This window comes from Rhopalosiphum maidis, chromosome 3 (assembly GCF_003676215.2).
Source record: "Rhopalosiphum maidis isolate BTI-1 chromosome 3, ASM367621v3, whole genome shotgun sequence".
Classification (NCBI taxonomy): domain Eukaryota; kingdom Metazoa; phylum Arthropoda; class Insecta; order Hemiptera; family Aphididae; genus Rhopalosiphum; species Rhopalosiphum maidis.
In genome coordinates, this window is record NC_040879.1 from 14,968,960 (window position 1) to 14,990,481 (window position 21,522).

The 21,522-nt window shown below is 29.4% G+C and overlaps 2 protein-coding genes and 1 pseudogene across 2 annotated transcripts; 1 reads left to right on the forward strand and 2 right to left on the reverse strand.

The window, feature by feature from the left end:
* Nucleotides 1-1,121: 1,121 nt before the first annotated feature.
* Nucleotides 1,122-1,676, reverse strand: LOC114253671 (annotated as a pseudogene).
* A 212-nt stretch (nt 1,677-1,888) lies between these two features.
* Nucleotides 1,889-5,535, reverse strand: LOC113559957 (zinc finger MYM-type protein 1-like). Its single transcript, XM_026965751.1, has 6 exons — nt 5,161-5,535; nt 4,826-5,061; nt 4,578-4,702; nt 4,266-4,506; nt 2,073-2,172; nt 1,889-2,026 (listed from the first exon to the last, which is right to left on the reverse strand). The coding sequence occupies exons 1-6, from the start codon at nt 5,533-5,535 to the stop codon at nt 1,889-1,891; spliced, it is 1,215 nt and encodes a 404-aa protein (XP_026821552.1).
* A 14,431-nt stretch (nt 5,536-19,966) lies between these two features.
* On the forward strand, nt 19,967-20,434 carry LOC113559774. The gene has a single exon (XM_026965525.1). The coding sequence runs from the start codon at nt 19,967-19,969 to the stop codon at nt 20,432-20,434; it is 468 nt and encodes a 155-aa protein (XP_026821326.1).
* The last annotated feature ends 1,088 nt before the right edge of the window (nt 20,435-21,522 follow it).

Genomic DNA, 21,522 nt, shown 5'->3' on the forward strand with positions numbered 1-21,522 from the left:
TATGTATTTCGTAAGCTTAAATGTTTATAATAACAGCAAAAAATCTCAAATAATTACCTTAATATCTGCTCACAAGGATTGTTGGCTCTACTGATCAACGAATCATGGCCGATATTAGACTGCATTATCGGTAGTAGAGTATCAGTTTTATCGGGAACACTTTTCGTGGTATGACTTATATCACCTAGTTACATTTAAAAATAAGATAGAACATTTTTTTGGCTAGCTAAAATACGTTTAAGACGTACGGTACTGATGCTATTTATTCCACAAAAATAGTACGATACTCTTAGTATCGTTCTAATTTCATTATTTTTTTTTTTTTTAATTGAAAAAATGAAATATTCCAAGGCCGTATTGAACTTCTTTTTTCAATACTTTCCATCGTAGCGTTTTCCCATAAATAGATTTCAGGTAGTAGAGAATAAGTATTTGTATTTGTACATTGTATTTGGCTTTTATTAAATGCGTCTCATCTACTTCCATAATGTTTTGACTATCTCCTATTAACGTATAATCGTGGTTTGCGATCTTTGTGGCAACGGCGTGGAAGTTCAGAAATAGTTAATCCCAAGCCAAATGTGGAAAATGGTAGATATTTGACTAACGGCATAACGGGTCCGGTAGTAAACCAAAGCGGAGTCTTTAAATTGAGAGAGGATAGGTCAGATGGAAGCTTTGAAGTGAACTTAGCAGCTCGCTGGGCACAGTCAACCTTTTGACGAAATCCATCGTCGTTTGTGCGACCTTGATTTACCAGGTGTTTTTGCTTAAAACTTGGGTTCTTGGTGGCAGGTGGTGGAAAGGTGGAGATATCTGTCTCCATTTGATCAGTTTGCGTTGACATAGTACAAGGGTGTTTTCTTCCAACTGGAAAAATTAATTGAGAAGTATTCGCAGAACGTCAATGCTGTTTTTTTGAAACTTTAACCTTTTGTACCTTTACCTTTTTATAGTAAATATATGAATAGTTAAAAAAAAAAATTGAATTTTTTCAATTGCTGTTGGGCAGCAGTGATAAGGACTTGTAATTTTCCGCGATTTTTTCTTGGACCATTTAATTTAACTTGTATATGTGGCGCAGCCTCACTACTTTGTTCCGTGTTTTATCCTAAAAGTAATTACACACCACTCCAAAACAAAATTGCCATCAGTAGTTATATAATATACTTCAAACTTTGTTCTTCTTTGACAGTTGCATTGGAATTGTTTCGTCTTATTCATATAATTACAGTCCATTCGTCCGTTCGCCTTGAAATTGATCATCGATAAATTCTTGTAGATCACTTGTTATGCCATTTGTAGTGTTGTATGTTATATTGTACATTGGTTGATAATTTTCTCAAAATTTTGCATTTTTCATTTAAATACATACTTTTTTTCTATAATAGATGAAAAACTCTTTAAACATAGCCTTGTAAATAGTTTTAAGTGTACTCCACACTTAACAAAATAATATATTGTACTCAAGTGTTTCTAATACTAGATTAAGTAATACAATTATTAATTCTGCCCTATCTGTATATGTGTATGCCATATCCCATTTGAAACTAACTTAAAAATAAATCAATATACTCTGTTTTATTTGTAAAAAGTCCATCTGAAAACAATTGACAGTCAGAAAAAGCTACTATTGACGTTATAGAATCAAATGCACACGTGTTACTTAATTCTATGTTTGAATCTAAGCACAACTTATGAATTCTTCTGCTCGAGATCCATTTTTTTTAATAAAGGTAAAAGACGAGAGTTCTGCAAATTACTAATATTAATGTGTCATAAATTTAGTTTGAGAAGATATTAACTACTTTTAACTTGTTTTTTACTTTTTCGGTTCCACTCGTCCGTTGCTTTGTCTTCAATAATATTTTTACGGCCCTCAAAACAGTTATCTTGCTGCACTTTCAAAATTTTCTATAACTGTTTGCAGTTTCCATTGTAGCTCAATTTTTAACAATCTTTTAAATAAAGCATCATACGCTTTCACTGTCTGTCTTGACATCAATGCAAATGCTAATGAAAAATCCTAAAAGACAAACATTATATATTTATATCATTTAAAATGTATACACAGAGGTTATACCCATTATAACATATAGCTCTTGACACTCGCGGTTAAATGATGGAGCAAACGTACCATCCATTAAAAATGTTAATTCTGTCCTTAGTATACTGAAAAAAGAAATAGGTATACAATTATGTTATTATAATTTGTCCATATAGATATTAAGCTAATTAATTTCCTAAGTACATTGTATTTACTTTTTAATTTCTGGGATAGTACAAATAGCAATTTTGTTCAGGATTAGTACCTATTTTATGACGGCAATCGACGTACGAGATATATTTTATTCTATTGTTTTTGCTTAAATTTATACGTATATTATATTACGTAGAGAGCACTGATGTTTCGATTCCAAGCCCATTATTGATTTACAATACTGTTGTTTTGATTCAATAAATTGCATTATATCACATTTATATTGCGTTGTTCTCGGTAGATGTGGCGCGTTTGAATTTTGGCCGCACGGACTAATATTAATTCCTATGTACGCGTCAGGAGACGGGTGGCTAAAATAATTAGGCACGTACACTTAGTTGTATCAAGTTCTCTGTTTGGTTAGGTTGTGCTTGTAGATTCATAAGAGTGTTTTTTAATATATTATTATTATAATAAGGTTAGGTTGCGGACGAATTATTCAGGTTAATATTATAAAATAACAATTGTGGAATCAGTTTCGTTGTCATAATACTAATTGTGTACATTTTTTTTATTATATAAAACTCGTGAGTTGCAGACACAAATATTTCCCTTCATCATATGCTACCTAAAATTGGTAGGCGGGGTTAATAATATTTGTGCCTTGCAAAAGAGCGATTGTTATTTTTAATATTATTGTAAATGTTTTTTTTTATAAAATATTTATAGACCATCGTCATAGTTTTTATAGATTCTGTGTCAATTTTTTTTTGAAACAACCTAAATAAATTGATTTCACCACTCGAATATTGCAACAATTGTTTGTTGATAATGCTTCGTTTTCGACAGTTCTTTTTGCTAGTTTTAAATTTCTTACAGCAGTACAATACATTTTCGTATAGCTTCCAGTCTGTATTTCATTTAAGGCATGTCCGTCAAGTTGACACCGGCACTTCGTGCTACAATCTCAAATCATGCATCAATATTTTGCTACATTTTGGTATTATATTTTCAGAATTTGTTATAATTTGTTTTTTCCGGAAACTAACATGCCAGTACAATCTTTACGTAACATCGGCACTTTTTCCAAAAAACTTAAAATTGGTTATCAAAATTTTGTTACGATGTTTTTATGCTTTATTTCCCAGCCCAAAATTTTGACCTATAATTAAATTAAATAATTGATAAGAGATCAAGCTTATTTAGTAAACCAGCTAGCTACACTTAGCATCATAGCTAATTCACTGCAGATATTTGCTGGAATAAAGTCGAACGCGCAGGTATTTGATATCAAACGTATTTTTTGTTTTACTTAATCGGTGTTGACTTAATTCCAATGTTGGTACTTTTTTATTTCTTCTCAGAGGCGGATTTATCTTTTTTACGGCTATAGGCACCAAAAATTTGCCGCTCCTATAATAGGTGAAAAAGTTACAATACCCCTTCAAAATACCTACTCTAAATATTTAATATATAGACAATAGTAGTGGACATTCATTTTAATTTTTAGACTATTTTTTTCGCCTGAAGTTATTTAGCCTACTTTGAAAAAAATGTCAATGGTTGTTCACTGAATTTGAATAAAAACGTACAATGATAATTTTTATTAATTATAAACCATCATTCATCAATAATAAAATAAAACTTTAACCATTGTTAGGAGCATTAAGTAAAACGCTACAATTTACAATATTTTTTATAATAAAAAACTTTATTTTTATAATACAAATTTAAATTTAAAATGCATACAAAATAGATTTACAAAACTTCTAACAGTTCTAACACTAATCTATAATATATCTAAACTTAACTTAACTATTTTAACTTTAAAAGTTGACGTCTTGCCGTTTTATTTGCAAACGATTTTATAATATCTTCATATGGTAATGAAACAAGAAGACTTGACTCAATTGTTAGAATTGCCATGCTGTTTAATCTTTCTTGTTTTATTTGTGAACGCAAGTACATTTTTATTCGTTTTAAGCATGAAAATGAACGCTCTGTTGAACAGTTTGCTGCCGGTGTACACACAAAAATACGAATTGCTATATCTATGTTTGGATACATTTCGTAAAACCCATATTCTTTAAGCCATTTACACAATTGAAGGATTGACATCTTATCTTTGTTTTTAAGGTGGGCTTGAAGATGAATACATTCATTTGGAAAATCCTCTTCAAGATCTTCCTTGTAAACATTTTGTAAATTTTTTGCAAATTCCATAATTTCATCCACACTATACTCTGTTAATTTGCCAAGAAAAGAAAAACGCGAATTAAAAAGGAAATACGCTGCTCGTCTATCTTCTAATTCATTTGTTAAACAATCTAAAATGACTGTATATGTTTTTACTCGAAATTTGTCACTCCCCTCTAACTCTTGCTCTTGATTACGAGTTTCATCATGGAAAGATTTTCGTACTCTATTTCTTGATTTTTTATATTTTTTACAACTGATAAAAGTTTTGCTTTGTTTTCATACTCATTGAATATAATTGGATTTCTTAATGATTTTGTATATTCAATTAATGAATCATAAATATCTACTATGACTGATACATCAATATTAACACTCTGGAGTTGTTTACTAGCCTTGTTTAAACGGTCAAGAAGGCAACTCCATAACACTGTCATAAACGCCGTTTCCAAGCTATCCAGTTTGTTAAGTATACTACGAGCTTCATTTATCGTGGTTGCCTTTTCTGTTAAATTGTTTGTTATTGATATCAGTGCATTACGTATTTCATTCCAAGAACTATTCAGACTTTTACATGCATCATCACGAGAAGACCATCTTGTGTTTGATAATGTTTTCACTGTTTTTGACTCAGGATTATTTTTTAATTGGGTTTTCAATATTTCCTATCGATTCGTGAATGATGAAAAAAAATTGTATACTGTTTGAAGAAGGGAAAAATATGTCAATGTATCATCACAACTATCAGCTGCACAAGATCCTACTAAATTCAGCGAGTGGGCGGAACAAGGTACATATTCAATTAAAGGATTTAACTCTTTAATCCTTGCCTGTAGTCCTGAATATATTCCTGACATGTTTCGGGCATTGTCATAGGACTGACCTCGGCAATTTTCTATTTCTATTTCGTAAGAATTAAGAAGCTTTATAACTGAATCAAATAACTCAATAGCTTTATGACCAGTGTTTGGAAGAAATTGAAGAAATCGTTCTATTGGCACGCCGTTTTCTTGAACATAACGAATAACGAAGGATAGTTGGTCTACGTGTGAAATATCGGGACTACTATCTACTATTATCGAATAATACTTAACTGTTTTTATTTCGTCAATAATTTTTTGCCTGATTTTATCAGCCATTAACTGAATAATTTCTTAGTATATGGTAGACGATAAATAATTCGTGTGACCACTACCGCACTGGCCAAATTTACCAATGTGTTCAGCAAGAAATGGATCAAACTCAGAGATAAGTTCCATAGCCATTAAATAATTACCATTCTGAGTTGACCCAAATTTTTCGTTGTGACCTCTAAGGGGAAGACCTCTGGATGATAAAGCTTTAACTGTAGCAACTACCCGTCTCAATACATTTTCCCAATAATTAATATGTTCATCTAACTGTTTTGTTAAACTAACGTTTATTGTTCCTAATGTATTTGCTCTTTCTTTTAAAGTAATCAAATTCGATTTATGTTTGGTGGAATTTTCATGTTGGCTTACTCTACTTTCTGCATTTTTCCAATCATTAAAACCATCTTTTGAAAATTGTGAATAATTATCTCTATCAAATAAAAGACAAGGTCCATAAAACACATCCTTTTTTTTCTGAATAAACTAACCATGTTCGTAAACATTTTTCACCATTTAGCAATTTTCTTTCGAATAATGAAATTGTTAAATATCTATTAACATCATTGTATTGTCTTTTACTGTTTAAAAAGTTCAAATTTTTATTTTGATTAAAGCCGTGCGTTACAATATAATCACAAGTAGTGTTATTAATTATCCAATCTATTGGGTCTTTTGGAACACAATAAGTAGTTTTGGATAAAGTACTAGTATTATTATTGTTGCTTGGAAGTATATTTTCAGAATCATCAATTATTTTAATATTTTCTATTTCTGAAGGTTTATTATTTAAGCTATCATCAATAGATTTAATATTTTCTGTTTCTGGAGGTTTATTATTTAAGCCATTATCAATTATTTTAATATTTTCAACAAAACTAGAATCTGAGTCGACAATTATTTGATTACTTGTATTTGTTGTATTAATAGTATTATCAATACTTTTAGATATAAAAAAAGAATTTATTTTCTTTGATCTTTTAATAACTTCCTGTTCTTTTCTATTTTTTTCTTTAGAACGTTTTCCATATTCAGAACCACTCAACCTTTTTCTTCCATCACTCATTATAACTTAAATTTAAATACCTACACAAAATGATAATTATATAAGAAAACCATTTAATTTAACAACCTTACTAGTTACTATCCTTGGTACGATTTAAAATATTTTTTAGTACTTACCAGTTGCTTAGGTATTTTCTAGTTTCTTGTAGATTTGTAAAATACACGCAGTACGGACACACGACACGCGACTCGATGTTTCAAACACAGATTGCGAAATAATATAATAATCGTATGTCGAATTAGTAATATAGTGTGGCAGTGTGACTGTGTGAGTATTTATTTTTATCGAAATTACGACGACGCGCGACGTCGATCTCCGATAAGAATAATAAAACCATTGTTGCTTTATATATTATTATGACCCATGCGGGCTCTGGGCGGACTATACCAACGTGTTAAAATATATAGTACATATTATCAAAAACTGTTTTCTATATAATTGTTTACTATAATATTTATAGGTAATGACTAAATTATAATGAACCAAAATAAATTGGTATACTGAATATTATATACGATGTACTATATGTTTGATCGTTTGATGTTTTTTTAATAAAACACTACAAAAATTTGCCGCCCCCCAAATTTTGCCGCCCTAGGCAGCTGCCTACAATGCCTAATGGGAAATCCGCCTCTGTTTCTTCTATATAGTAATAAAATTTATCTTTTGTTTAACTTTGAGGAGTAAACTCACTGCTTTGTTGCATGTTTTTACGTGTAAAAGATTCAAGATTATAAAAATTTATTTTATTACTTTAATTATGCTTTTAATTTACATTTTCAATATAAAATTTCAATTAACACACGAAGTGGAGATACTTCATTAGTTGTTTTTCACAAGCAAATGCATGGTTCATTTTCTTTCGTTTAGTGGTTACATATGAACTCTTCAGTCATCATTCGGTTACTTAAAAGTTCTTGAAGATCATCAACTTTTCCACTTGTTGAGGAATTTGTTCGGATTAAGTGACGTGACGATAAATTCTACACATTCGGAATATGTTATTGATAAAATTTTCCACCCTATTAGAATGAAATCAACAAATTTCGTTTTATTTTTTTATAAGTCCAATTGAATAATTTTGACTGTCACAAAATTAAATCATAATCATTGATACAATCGAGTCGAAGATGTACGTGTTCAATAAATTATGTTTGCATTTTGATTTTTAAGTTTGTCAGCACGCCAGACGTTCAGCGTTTGTCCATTATTTAGCAAAGGTAAATGGCGCGAGTTTCGTGTTTCCATGATTAACGTGGCGTAAGTTCGGATTAGGCAGTGAAATATTTTCGATAATTTCTTGAGAGGGGAGGAGGATTCAAAATTTTATAAAATTATATGATAATGCTTATTTGTTTCATCTTACTTTGAAATAAGGAATAAAAAGATAAAATAAATACAAATAATATTATTTTATAACTGAAAAAAATGTCACAATTTTAGTAAAATTACGTCTATTAGAATATCAGTACAATAATTTGTCAAATAAAATAATTACAATGTCATCTTTTGATTAACATTTTTTTATAAATTTCCTCTGTTGGTGTGATTTTATCTTTCGAATTTATGGATAACATAGCTAACCCGATTAATCTTCCTTGAAATAAAAATATTATAGACTATTATACTGTTATCTACTATTTTATACTCATATTTTATAAATAAATAAATAGGTACCTCAAAAATAGAATTTCTAAGATAAGTTTTTATTCTCTTAAAGTTTGAAATAGTTTTCTAATTTGATGAAGGAGAAATCGGAAGTGTAGTCCAATTTGTAGAGTTTAAAAATGTTTGGGTAAATAGACCATGTTATAAGTTAAAAACTCCAGAGTATTTTGTGGCTTATGATTTGTTTGCATAAGTTTTCTTTGCCATAACTATTATTCTGACTCAGGTATTATGTTAAAAGATCTGTTTTTCTGTAAATCTTCAATATATTTATCTGAAAGATTCTTAAAGTCTTTGAGGTGACCGTTTACTTGAAACAAAGAGTTGAAATTCGACAATGTTACTTGATGGTTTATGGACCTATCGCCTAACTCGTTAATAAATTTGTCCGAGTAAGGATTAAATATTGATACTCTGTAAAATTGCTCAGGTGAACTTGCTGGAACATTATGTCTATGAATTTGTCTATTTAAAAGTCTAGGCATTTTAATTTCAATATCAAAATGTTCAGCCAATATTTACAAAAACAGTATGAAGTCAAATCATAACCTAAAGTCACACAAATTGTATTCAATTATTGAATAGGTAACTAATGAGTATTTATAGAATACCAACCAAAGAACTATCTTGAGATTTAGCCGGATTTTGGAAAATAATGTCGGAGTTTAAGTTTGATTGAGACTATTTTTACGGTATTAAAGAACATTTTATTTTCAAACTATAGGGAGCACAACTTATAATATGTGTTAATTAAGTTAACAAGTTTAAAAAATTTATTGGCGTGTTCATATACTCAGTGCCCCCACTAGTGTATCTAGTTTGGTGGCTATATTATCCAACCTTACATACACGCCCTCTTGATTAGGTGTTAGTCCAACACCTGTGGATGTGGACGGACCCCTATAATTACTATCCGTTGTAACGAATATAAAATTATCATTAACTTAACAAAGCGCTTACGACATGCCGCACAACGGTATTGACCACATTATTACGACAGTAGCACACTTATATTATATATTCTATAAAATATTGTTCAAATAAAAATAATAAACAATTGTGATTGCTATAACCAAAATTGTTTTAAATATTTTGTATTTTAATAAGAGTAGGTCAAAAACGACATAAAAAGCTACCTATTATACTGTGTCTACATAGTTTCTGTCCGGGCTGACCACACAACTCGCTTTCTCGGGGACTGTTTTCACCTTGGATGCCTTCTTCTTTGCGCATATGTTCTCAGGCATGTTGTCCTCGACGTCGGATAGAGCCCTTGTCGTCTGTCTTGTGTTCCGGCGTTCTATTTGTTTTATGGAGGGTGATTGCATTTCTAAGGAATCCATCTTTCGTGCTGCTTCTGATTCAAGTTCTTCCTCATCGTCTGCCATTTCGGATAATGGTTGGTTGGTTTTTCTTAATCCTGCTCCCCATTTGTCTTCATCTTCTGATTCGGATCTCTTACTTTTTAATCTTCTCTTGACGCGATTCACATCCTCCTCGTTTACACTTGCTACTAAGGCCTCTGCGTTGGTAATCCATTTTGGAATTGGCTATTTGGTATAGTGGATTCTGTTGCCGCTATTTTGCAGTACTGGTCTAGGACGTTGGCTTCTGTCTTCGTTTCTAAGTTGGATCGCACGAATCGTCCGTCCTTGCCTCCCAGCGCGCCCATGATCTTGTAATAGTTTATGGCGCAATGGTACAGGTCTGGGAATTTTGAATGATTCAACTCTAAAATGTATAATGTACATAACTATGAAATAAAATTTGTAATACAAAATAATAACATACACTATCTAGAAATTAGTTAACACAAGGTAAACGACTCAAGTGACTTTTCCAAGCAGTACTATTGCCTTATGAATTTAATAATTAATTTATAAGCACACTATTTTGGTGGTCTCTAATTGTTGAATAAACATCATAAGCAAAAATATGTACTTTAAACATGAATTTTCGAAATCGGTAAAATGATAAAGAAAACTGATAAAAAGAGAGATAACAGGCCGCCGTCGTGGTAAAGGTTGTCGAAGAAAATTATCTGATTATACGGTATTAGGTAATATGGTAATTACTGTTTGCAGTGTCACAAATACGAAGTTGTGAGATACGGTATGAGATATTAAGATATAATTTATACGCTGTGATCACACTACATCCCCCAGGGGGATACTAAGTAATTGGTACTACGAGTGTAGCGAACACAGTTTCCCGAGCTCCTACTGGCGGAAAGGTCCCAGGTGGACGATTCCAATAGCTAATGGTGTAGGGAAAATGGCGCTCCCATCGCCCGGTGTGGAATGACACCGCAATAGTCCTTAACTGTTACCAGTAAGGAGAGAGGGTAAGACCTCAAAGCTTGGGCCCTCCATTAATGGTGGTTGACGTGGGGCTAACCACCCAACTCGTAAAAAAAAAATAGGTTCCGAAACAAAACACAGCAAAGCCTCGAATGATAAACAAATTGCAAAAGTTTAGTTTAGGAACATTAAATGTACGTACGATGTACGCAGCAGGAGCAATGACGACAGTAGTATCCGCACTGCAGAGATATCTGTGCGAAATAGTATGTAACGAATTTCAAGACTTGATTATCTTGATATAACGTTATCTTTTATTTTTGTATATTATAAGATGTTTTATATAGTTTTACAATATTTTCTTTAATATATTCGACTTGGTGTCTTTTAATACAATAAAAATAATTCAAAGGGGTTACAATAATATTGGGGGGGGGAATAGTATAATAACTCACAGGTTAGTGGCTTCGAAATTGTCTGGGAACTTGGTCCGTTTGTAGATCAAAATCTTGCCTATTTGTTTTGGCTGGTTTCCTCTGTGGGATGGAATTGACTGCAGCCTTTATTTATGAATTAGTACTGTTGGCTCCTAGCTTGCACTGCTATTAGCTGGGCGGCGGTTCTTCGGCTGACGGCTCCTTGGCGGCGTATTTTATCTATAGTAAAAAAAAGGTGAGACTTTGGATTATCGTATATTCTTCACTACTGTTTATTACAATAGTATATAATGTAGGTTCTTGGTTCTTTGCTTTGACCAGAATAGAAGTCCATTTAACATGGTCAAAGACGCCCGTTATATCTAAGAATCTAAGATTTACTATTGGGAATCGACACTGTGCACCATAGAGTAATATAGAGAGGCCCTTACCGATACGCGTATGCATAGCAATATGAAGCAATCAAAACAGCAAATTGCAATGTGACTATATAAGGAGGAGTAAATATATTATTAATAAATTGTTGTTTCACCTGATTTTAGTCATCATAGATTATTATCATAATAATAAAATAAATACAAAATAATAATAATATTATAATTTAATATATTTATAATATGCCATAAAAGTCAAATACAAATTAATATACATTAATATAAATATAAATAAAAAATTTATTAATTATTGCCCTCTAAATATGGCGAGTTAATTATAAAAAGATCTTAATGATACAGTTTCATTTTGTTTCTTACATAATTATTTAATTTTGATGTCATAATGTGTTGAAATTATAGATTTAATTAGATTAATAGTATGAATATTGTCACGAGAATTGGAGATGTAAACACTTCATTATCTATGAAATGTGCAAATGTTTTGTTTTGAATAAATAGTTTATTTAGTTTTATAATTGTTTCAGCTAGTATGCATATTTTAATAACGTCATTACTGTGATATGAGAGTCCACCTCTATTTTTCAAATCAACAAAGGATATTAAAAATCTTCTCGGACACCAAATAAAGAATTTACACATATATCACATTTAATTTTTAAGGACAATTTATGGGAAATAAAACCAGCAATATATATGGTTACCTCTTTTGAAAATGAACTTAATGGCAAATGAAATCCATGATCTTCAATGTTATATTTTTCTAGTTCAAATTCAATATCTCTATTTAGTTAGTGTTACATTAGTGTCATTAATTATATTAATTGAATTATAAGAAACAGAAGAACAATTAAGTATTGAAATATCTTCCAGTGCAATACAATTCTCAAAGACTCTGTTTTTAATTTGGGAGTTTACCATTATTTTTTTGTATGCTGATTTGAATTGACGGGCGGTAGGATTATTATTATATCCACCCTGAGATCTTATATTACCGAAAAACATTTTTAGGTGGTCTTGACTTAGGTTAGGTTTATAATTTATAAAAGTAAAAATCTATTTTATTTGTATCAATTAAATCTTTTTTTTAAATTTATTAATGATGAAAAAGATACTAAAAATCTTAAAAATCCGGTAGCTCTTTGAGACTTCAATATTAATTTACCATCAATTAATCTAAGATTATTGATATAATAAAAAAAGTTTGTATAAAAGAAAATATTTTATCATAGTTTTGATTATTAACAGCTCCTTTAAAACTGTTTGAAATGACGTAACGAGAATTAAGTATATCAAATGTATCATTAAAAATATTGATGAAATTAATAGTGGCTCTACAATTTTCAAAATCTTTTAATTTTAAAATTGTCATGCAAAATTCCAGTGAATTAGCAACTGAACGTGATACAAGTTGGGTAGTCAATTTCACCTTCATTTTGTTCCTGAAATAAAAAACATGTTTTTTTTTTCAACTTATTTCCTAATTGTGTATGCTCATTTTCTTTGAGTATAAGTAATTTTTCAATATAATTAAAATCTACAATTTCACCATTTAAATCAATACATTTTTTTTCACCCAAAGCGTTTCGTACTAGCTTGATCATATGCGAAGGATCTAAAATAATATTACATTACAATCATTGAGATTAAAATAACTAATTAATAGTTCAGGCCTTGGAATTAATGTCACAAAAATAACACATACAGTTACTGACAATGTAGTAATTTTGGTAAAGCCTTTCGTGTTTATGCACAACAATTTGCACCGCCTGAAACAGTTTCAAAAAATAACGTTACTTTAGATGCTCAAAATATTAATATATTGATGGATACTTTCGACCAAAATACTGAACACAATTTTGAACTAGAATATGAATTTTTACAAAATGATGTTGAAAATGAACCGGATGATATTATAGATGTAGTAAATGTTTCTGATATTTTAACTATTGCTTCCAACAACTATAACGAATATTCTGAAGACAATGATGATTTGGATATAATTCTTTCTAATCATATAACACGCTCTGCACACACTCTCAATTTAGTTGCTACCATTGATACTTCAAAAATTACTAATAATCAATACAAAATGATATCTAGATCAGCTTTTGGTAAATTGATAGCCTTCTGGAATTTAGTAAGTAGGAGTACAATGGCATCGGATGTAGTTTATAATATATGTAAATGTAAGTTCCCGTTACTTGTAACAACTCGATAGAATTCATTTTATGATGCGATTAAGAAAAATATGATTTGCCGTGAAAAAATAATTGAGTGCTTTGAAAAATTGAAGCTGAGTCAATTAAAAACAACAGAATGGAATTTTTTGGAAGAATACATTAGAGTTATGCAGCCTTTGACAACAGCTTTGGATAAATTCCAAGGTAAAAAATCCTGTTACCTTGGTTATGTTGCTCCAACTATTATAGCAATTAGACGTTTACTATTAAACCAAAGCCATTTGACTTATTGCAAACCATTGTCTTTATCTATTATAAAAGATTTTGAAAAACGATACTCTTTTATTTTTGATTTAAATGATCCAAAAAGTAAGCCTTATGTATTGTCATCGCTGATCCTTCCAAAATTTAAACTTAGTTGGGTGCCTTCTCTTTGATATTTGCAAAAAATTATTTCTGTTAGAATCCAATGAAGTTAGTTCTATTATGAATACTGAATCTTCTGGACCTTCTACAGCAGACAATGATAGTGGCGATGAATTTTATACATCAATTTTCAATTCTCAACTAAGTACATCACCATTAGAAAGTTTCAATCAGCATAGATGTGAAAACTTGGCTAGTGTACAAGGATTATCTTACTTGAATTCCAAAAAGAAAGATAAAAAAGATTTAATAATTCTAGACCATTATCCAATAGTAAAACATATATTTTTTAAATACAATACTACATTACCATCTTCAGCACCAGTTGAAAGGCTCTTTAGCAATGGAACTCAAATTTTAACTCCAAGAAGGAATTGTTTGAGTGACAAGACGTTTGAGATGTTAATGTGTTTAAAATCTAACAAGTTTAATGTATCATTGTATTTATTTCGACATTAATTAAATATTGTACATGTTTAGTTTTGGTATAACTATTAAAATTATTTTATTTTAATTACTTGCATAAACATAACAAAACATATTTTATAACTACGTCAAAAATAAATAAATATAGTTTTAATTTTTATTAAGTATTTAATGATGTTTTTCTATGATGTTCTTCTGATGTTTTATTATGTACTCTTAACTATTTAAATATATTTTATAGACAAAATTCTGTAACACAATTTTGAACAATAAAGTATTTTATTTACATTTAATCTTATTTTTTAAAAAAGCAGATTAGGTACAAAATAATAGTTTTAACTATTTCCTCAGTTTTTTCTTCATTATAAAATACATTTTTGATGCAGAAATCCTAACTTGGGAAGAAGAAGAAAAACGCCCAACCGAAACATTATTACTATCCTCGGATCTACGATATTAAATATTAATTATCTGTTTTTTATCTAGATAAATGTGGTTATCTTTTATCTATTATCTAGATAAATATTTTAAGTGTTATCTATTTATCTCATCTAAATAAATTTTCAACGCATTATCTGTTATCTTATCTAGATAATTTTAAAGTTATCTGTGCACAACACTGCAAACAATAATATGTGATTCGTTATGAACTAATGTAATATTATATAAAATCATAAACTAATTAGGAAAGAAAATAAATTTAGTTTTAAATAATGTACTTATTATCCTATTATATTTTTAATTATTTATAAAACTGTATTCTTATAACATCACTGGTATCGAATGTAACAAACAAAATATTTATATTATTTTTAATAATATTATATTATATTTGCTTTTATTTTTAAATTAAAATTATGTTTACAGTAGGTATTTTATACCTGTATGATTTAAATTCTATAAAAATTACAACTTTTAAATAAATAATGATTAATATGTAATAAAAAACCAAAAATATGTACATATATATGTAGTTAAAATGGCTAAAATATGTAGTATAAAATGAAATTCTAAATAATTTTTGAATAATATACGATTAATTTTTTTTAATTTCTAATCAATTTAATTTAAAATATATAAAATATAAAGATATTTTCACAACCACACGAACGCAAGTACTAGCTGTTGAAAATTCGTAAATATATTTTTTCTAATAACTGTTCAATATAAAGTATAATCTAAGATCATTAATGTATATAGTTATCGAACAAAAACAAATAAGATAAACTATAATTATAGGTTATTAATATTTAACTAATACTTTCATATACTTATTTTTCATATGCATATTATACACTTATAATTTTTACGAGTACTATTGTCGAAGTATAAATGTATAATACTATACTAAACCACTGAAATTGTCAAAGTTCACTAAATATGTAAATAAAAAACAGAAAATTTACAAATTATGTATTTATATGACGAAATATGTAAAACATGTAAAATAAAATATGTTTTGTTTTATTTTATTGCAAATCATGTGAAATGAATTTATCATTTGCAATACTTAATTTATCATGTTTTAGTAAAAATATGTTTTACATACAAATCTCAGCCCTAATAATGACCTAATCTATGATCGAAGTCTATACTATACAAAAGAGCGAGTTTCCGGTTTTTTTTAAATTCATCTTTACATTTTTAGTATGGTGTAAATATTATGAACATTTTAATGATTAACAATATATATAGTTCATTGTGGTTTAGTTATATATATATACCTACATATACTTTTAATTTATCCAGAACGCACAGTGATCAAACTTCTTTAAATTCACAAATTTCATCAGTTCCACCTGTTGATATAGTTTCAAATGTTGCTCTAACTGAAAATTGTATACCTATTTTCCAAGCTGCAAGTCTCTTATTCATTATTTCAAGATGATGTTAACCTAGCCCAACCATTAGCTAATTCTATGGAATATGACATAAATTCTGATTTTGATACACATACTATAGTGGGACGACGGATTTTAGATTAAGCTTATATATATGTCAACAAATAAATGAAAAAGATAATCACGACACATACGGTTGCTCAATTTAAGACATGGTCTGTGTCAATGAAAAAAAAAATTGGTTTAAAATCATCTTTTACGTTCAAATGTAATTTTTGTCTGAAAACATATACATTTGACTCAGAAAGTTCAGAAGTGAATATGACGGATATAAATATTGCTGCAGTAGCTGGTATAATGAATATTGGCGAAGGATTTAGTCAGCTTCAAACTATGACCACTTCTTTGGAAATACCGCTCTTAAGTCAGTTTGTGTATAATAAGTCATAGTAAGTAAGTATTATATTTTATTATTTTTAGTATATCTAAGTTACTGTAATCAGTAGGTTGAATTAATTTTTTCTAAAAACATTGCAATTGATAATAATTATTATGTGTATAAAATATAATAAATATATGCTTTTAATGTTTTAACTATCAATGAATAATGTTTTTAATAACAACAAAATGACTAAAATCGTTATTCTTCATTTAAAAATAACTAATTTGATTGAAATTTGAACTTGAAATATCTATAAAAAAAAACCTGTTTATAAATTTTTTAGATTTTTTGGTTATAATATGAACTACTTATGAGAAACCTTGTAATTTTACTTGATAGGTAACTGGTAATTGTACATATCATAATTTTATAATTGATTATAATATGTTATATGTTCATATTAAATATTTAAATTTGTATTTATTTCTGTATTACACAGGCTGCAATAAATAATTGGGTATAAAACAAAAAAGTTTTATTTTTGAGAATAAAAAATAAACACTGTTCAATCTGTATTAGTTGAAGGTTTCAAACAAAGTGAACCTATGTATGGTATAAGATATCAAAAGTTGATAGCTGATGAAGACTCGAGTGTGTACAAAAAATTTTAGAAGCAAAACCTTACAAAAATTTGACTATGCAAAAAGTCAAATGTCGTAACCATCTTCTTCGTAGTTTTTGTTACAAACTTAGAGATATAACTACGAAAAAACAAACAGGTCAATTAGCTGATAGAAAGTTGTTATCACATAATATTTTACGAATTCGAAAAGGTATAGTAAAAGCTATTGAATATAGAAAAAAAGAAAATTCAGTTGCAGGGCTTAGAATGATATTTTAAATGTTGTCAACCATGTTTTCGGTAATTATAGTAGTTGCTCAAAATATTTTTGTAACCGACGATATTAATTACATGGACAAAATTTATTGTTTGTACAGATAGAGTGTTTATAGATAGCGTAATGCAACATGTTAGGTATCTTGCTAGACACACTTCAAACTTGATACTGAATGTTGACAGCAATATAGTTGAATCTTTTAATGCTATTATTGCAAAATTTATAGAAGGGAAAAGAATAAATTTTGCTCTAAAAGGGTCATACGCTGGACATTGTGCGATTGCTACAGTTACTAAAAATTCTGAAAGACCTTTTTATTCTTTGCACAAAACAATTTTAAAAAATAGTCCTATTGCAAAATTGCCATCAGTGAAAATGGAAATAACACGACAAAATAATCGCTTGACGAAAAATAAAAGGTATAAAATAAACTTTTCTTAATATTTGATAAATTTCTATCTGAAATAATAGCAGCACATTTATAACCAATATATATTTCGTTGGCTTGAACAAAATGAATAGGATTCCTACAATCTGTTTTTATAAAACGTTTTAGTATTGACTGAGAAGCTGAATAAATTTCACATTTTCTCGAGTGGCAGACAATTATTTAGTAATAAGCCTACACTTGACGTATAGTGGGGTAGTTTATATGGTGATATAAAACTGACTGAATATAAACATTTAATATAGCTTTTTTTTTCAAATTAGCAATACCTACTCATGAGCCATTACTTCAGCTGACGGGTCGCCATCGACCATCGTCTATTATGAAAGGCGCTCACGAATTGCCCCCCGAAAAAAAAGTAGTCGAAAAAGTAGTGACCCTCTTGTACTGGAATCGCCTACGATAGATATAATTAATCGATTTAGGTATAACCTTACATATTAAATAAACTGAGAAAATAATACTTAAAATAAAGGGGGCCACACACGTTCAGTTAAAACTGTGCGATCCGACTGCACAGTTTTATTTATACGATAAATCGTTTTAATGGCTAAACACACACCTTCAGTTAAAACTGAGTGATTTGACGGTACAATCAGAATAAATCGTTAGTAGTCTAGTTATGGCGACGACAGATGATGCTGTTGCAATTCTCGGACTAATGTGTATTTTAAAAAATAAAAAACGTAAAAAACGTAACTTATGGTGTAAAGAATGGTTACTAAAAAGAAATAAATATTCGCATACAAATTTGTTAAATGAATTGAGAATTACTCCAAAAGATTTTAATAATTATTTGCGAATGAATGAAAATACCTATCTGCACCTTCTTTCTTTAGTAACACCACTTATCCAAAAACAAAATACTGTAATGAGGGATGCTATATCACCTCATGAAAGATTGACAGCGACCTTAAGATTTTTAGCGACCGGAAGAACCTATGAATGTCTAAAATATTCTACAATTATATCACCACAATCATTGTCTACTATTATACCAGAAACATGTGAAGCAATATACACAGTTCTACACGAGGAGTATCTAAAGGTATGTACTTAATAAAACTGCGATTTTATTATAGAGTTTTATTAAGTTACTGGTTTTTTATTAACATAATTTAAGATAAAACATAAGTAGATAATAGTCATATACATAACATATATATATAGAATGCATGGACACATCGATTAAATATTACTGCTATCAAAGTGAGATAAATATGAAGATGCGGTTTCGGCTGAATTTGGTTGTGGCAGCAAAACTCCTTCTTGAGTATCCTGCAGTTGGTTAATAGTTTGGTACATAGTAGTTGGACAAGATAAATTAACTGGTTGAATAATAGATGATTCATTATATCCAGCTACAGTACTAGGATAAATACGATGTAATGGAAGTGAATAATTGGTTGAATTCTGAGATATGTTAGAATGGTTTGATGTGGAAGAACTAGACAAAGGTAAATATACTTAATAAACTTCATCAAATGGCGTTGTTGTTGGAGTCATTACCTTATGTGATATTGTTAAGTTCCCCATTTCGCCTAAGAACAAAGCTTCGTTGATAATTTTTTCAGCAAACAATGCTTGTGTTTTGTCTAAGTCTCGAAGTTTCAGTGTTATCCCTTTACCGAAAATTTCATATCGATCATCTTGAGATGCTGGACGTTTTAAGTGATTCTGTACGGTTAACAAAACATCTTTTGTTAAAGCTGCTTCAGAATTTCTTTTTAATGGTCTTGTAGATTGAGATTTAGTGCAAGTAGTATCTGTAGAAGTAGTACTTGTGAGAGTAGATGTAGGTAGATCTTCAGAAGAAGGGTCCTCATTTGATTCTATTGCTGTTTCTGATAATTTTTCCAGATTAATCTGAAACAATATTTTTTTACTTTAGTTTCCACGAACATTCAATGAATGGAAAAATATATCGTTGTTATTTGAAGAAAAATGGAACTTTCCTCATCTACTTGGAGCAATGGATGGAAAACATGTGGCTATAACTGCACCAATGGGAAGTGGTTCAGAGTATTATAATTATAAAAAACATCACAGTATGGTTTTAATGGCTATAGTTGATGCACAATATCAGTTTATTTTGTGTGACTTTGGAACTAATGGTAGAGTTTCGGATGGAGGGGTATTACAAAACACAAAATTCTTTCAAATGTTACAAAATAATGAGCTTAACATTCCAGCTGAAGAACTTGTCACAAATAGTTCAAGACATTTACCTTACGTTTTTGTTGCTGATGACGCATTTCCGTTAAGATCGGACATAATGAAACCATTCAGACAAGCCGATTTGACGTCTTCTGAGAAAAAAATATACAACTATCGTGTATCACGAGCAAGGAGAATCGTAGAGAACGCTTTCGGAATTTTGGCAACGAGATTTAGAATTTTTCACACAGACATTAATTTAAATCCAAAAAAAATTGAGTAAATCTTCATGGCATCTTGTGTGTTACATAATTACTTAATCAAAAAAGTACCGAACTTATATGCACCAACTGATTGTTTTGATCGTGAACAAATAGATAATGGAACCACCTTAGAAGGATATGACTCCAATTCTGCCATGGAACCTTTAGATGCAAGAAATCCAGGAAATATAGCCAAAACACCGAAAATGATCAGAGAAGAATTTATGAACTATTTTAATAACGAAGGAAGCGTTCCGTGGCAAAATTACTTTATTTAATTTGTACATGTTTTATAAATAAGTTATTATAAATATAACTGTTACTTATTATTACTAATTTAAAAGTTTCATTATGGTATGTGGAACCTTGTATCAAATTTTCAATCCTTAGCTATAAGAGTTAAACATTTTATAAATTTTTAATAACTAAAGAATTTGTAAATTTTCAATTCAACAAATTTTAATTTGAAATCAAAAATACACGTGTAAAATAACGTATTACTAATAAATAATTTTCGATTTTTGTTATTTTTAAAAAATTACTTAACGTAAGATCCTGAAACTTTTACTTAAATGTTTGAATTTGTTTCAAAATAGAATATATGACAATATTTAAATATAATATATCCTAGACTGACAAATAATCTCCGTTCAGAATCGTTTTTCGTATACAATGATACCTGTCATTGCATTCAAATTTAACCTTCCCTAGTCCGAGGTCCATCCCACCCCCTAATTTACAGCAGAGCGATACTCACTTACCCGCTTTTTTTTCGGTTTTTCCCGGTGCTTTTGAAAACTATTGGGAATTTCAAAAAATGACCTCCCCAATGCATCAACTAGATTCATTTTCAAATCGGAAAAGCTACTGAAGTTGAAAATCGAAGCATTATTTCGACAACTTATCATGTACACAGACACAAATAAAAAAAAAAACACACAACATTGTAAAATCAATACATTCTTCGCTCCGCTCAGAATCTAAAATATATTATTATATTTCTTTATCTATTCATAATTTACGATGTTGATTTAGACATTTTTGATTGCATTTGGTCAGAGGAATGGCTCCACAAAATTTGTTGGGGTAAAAAATATTTACTTAATTT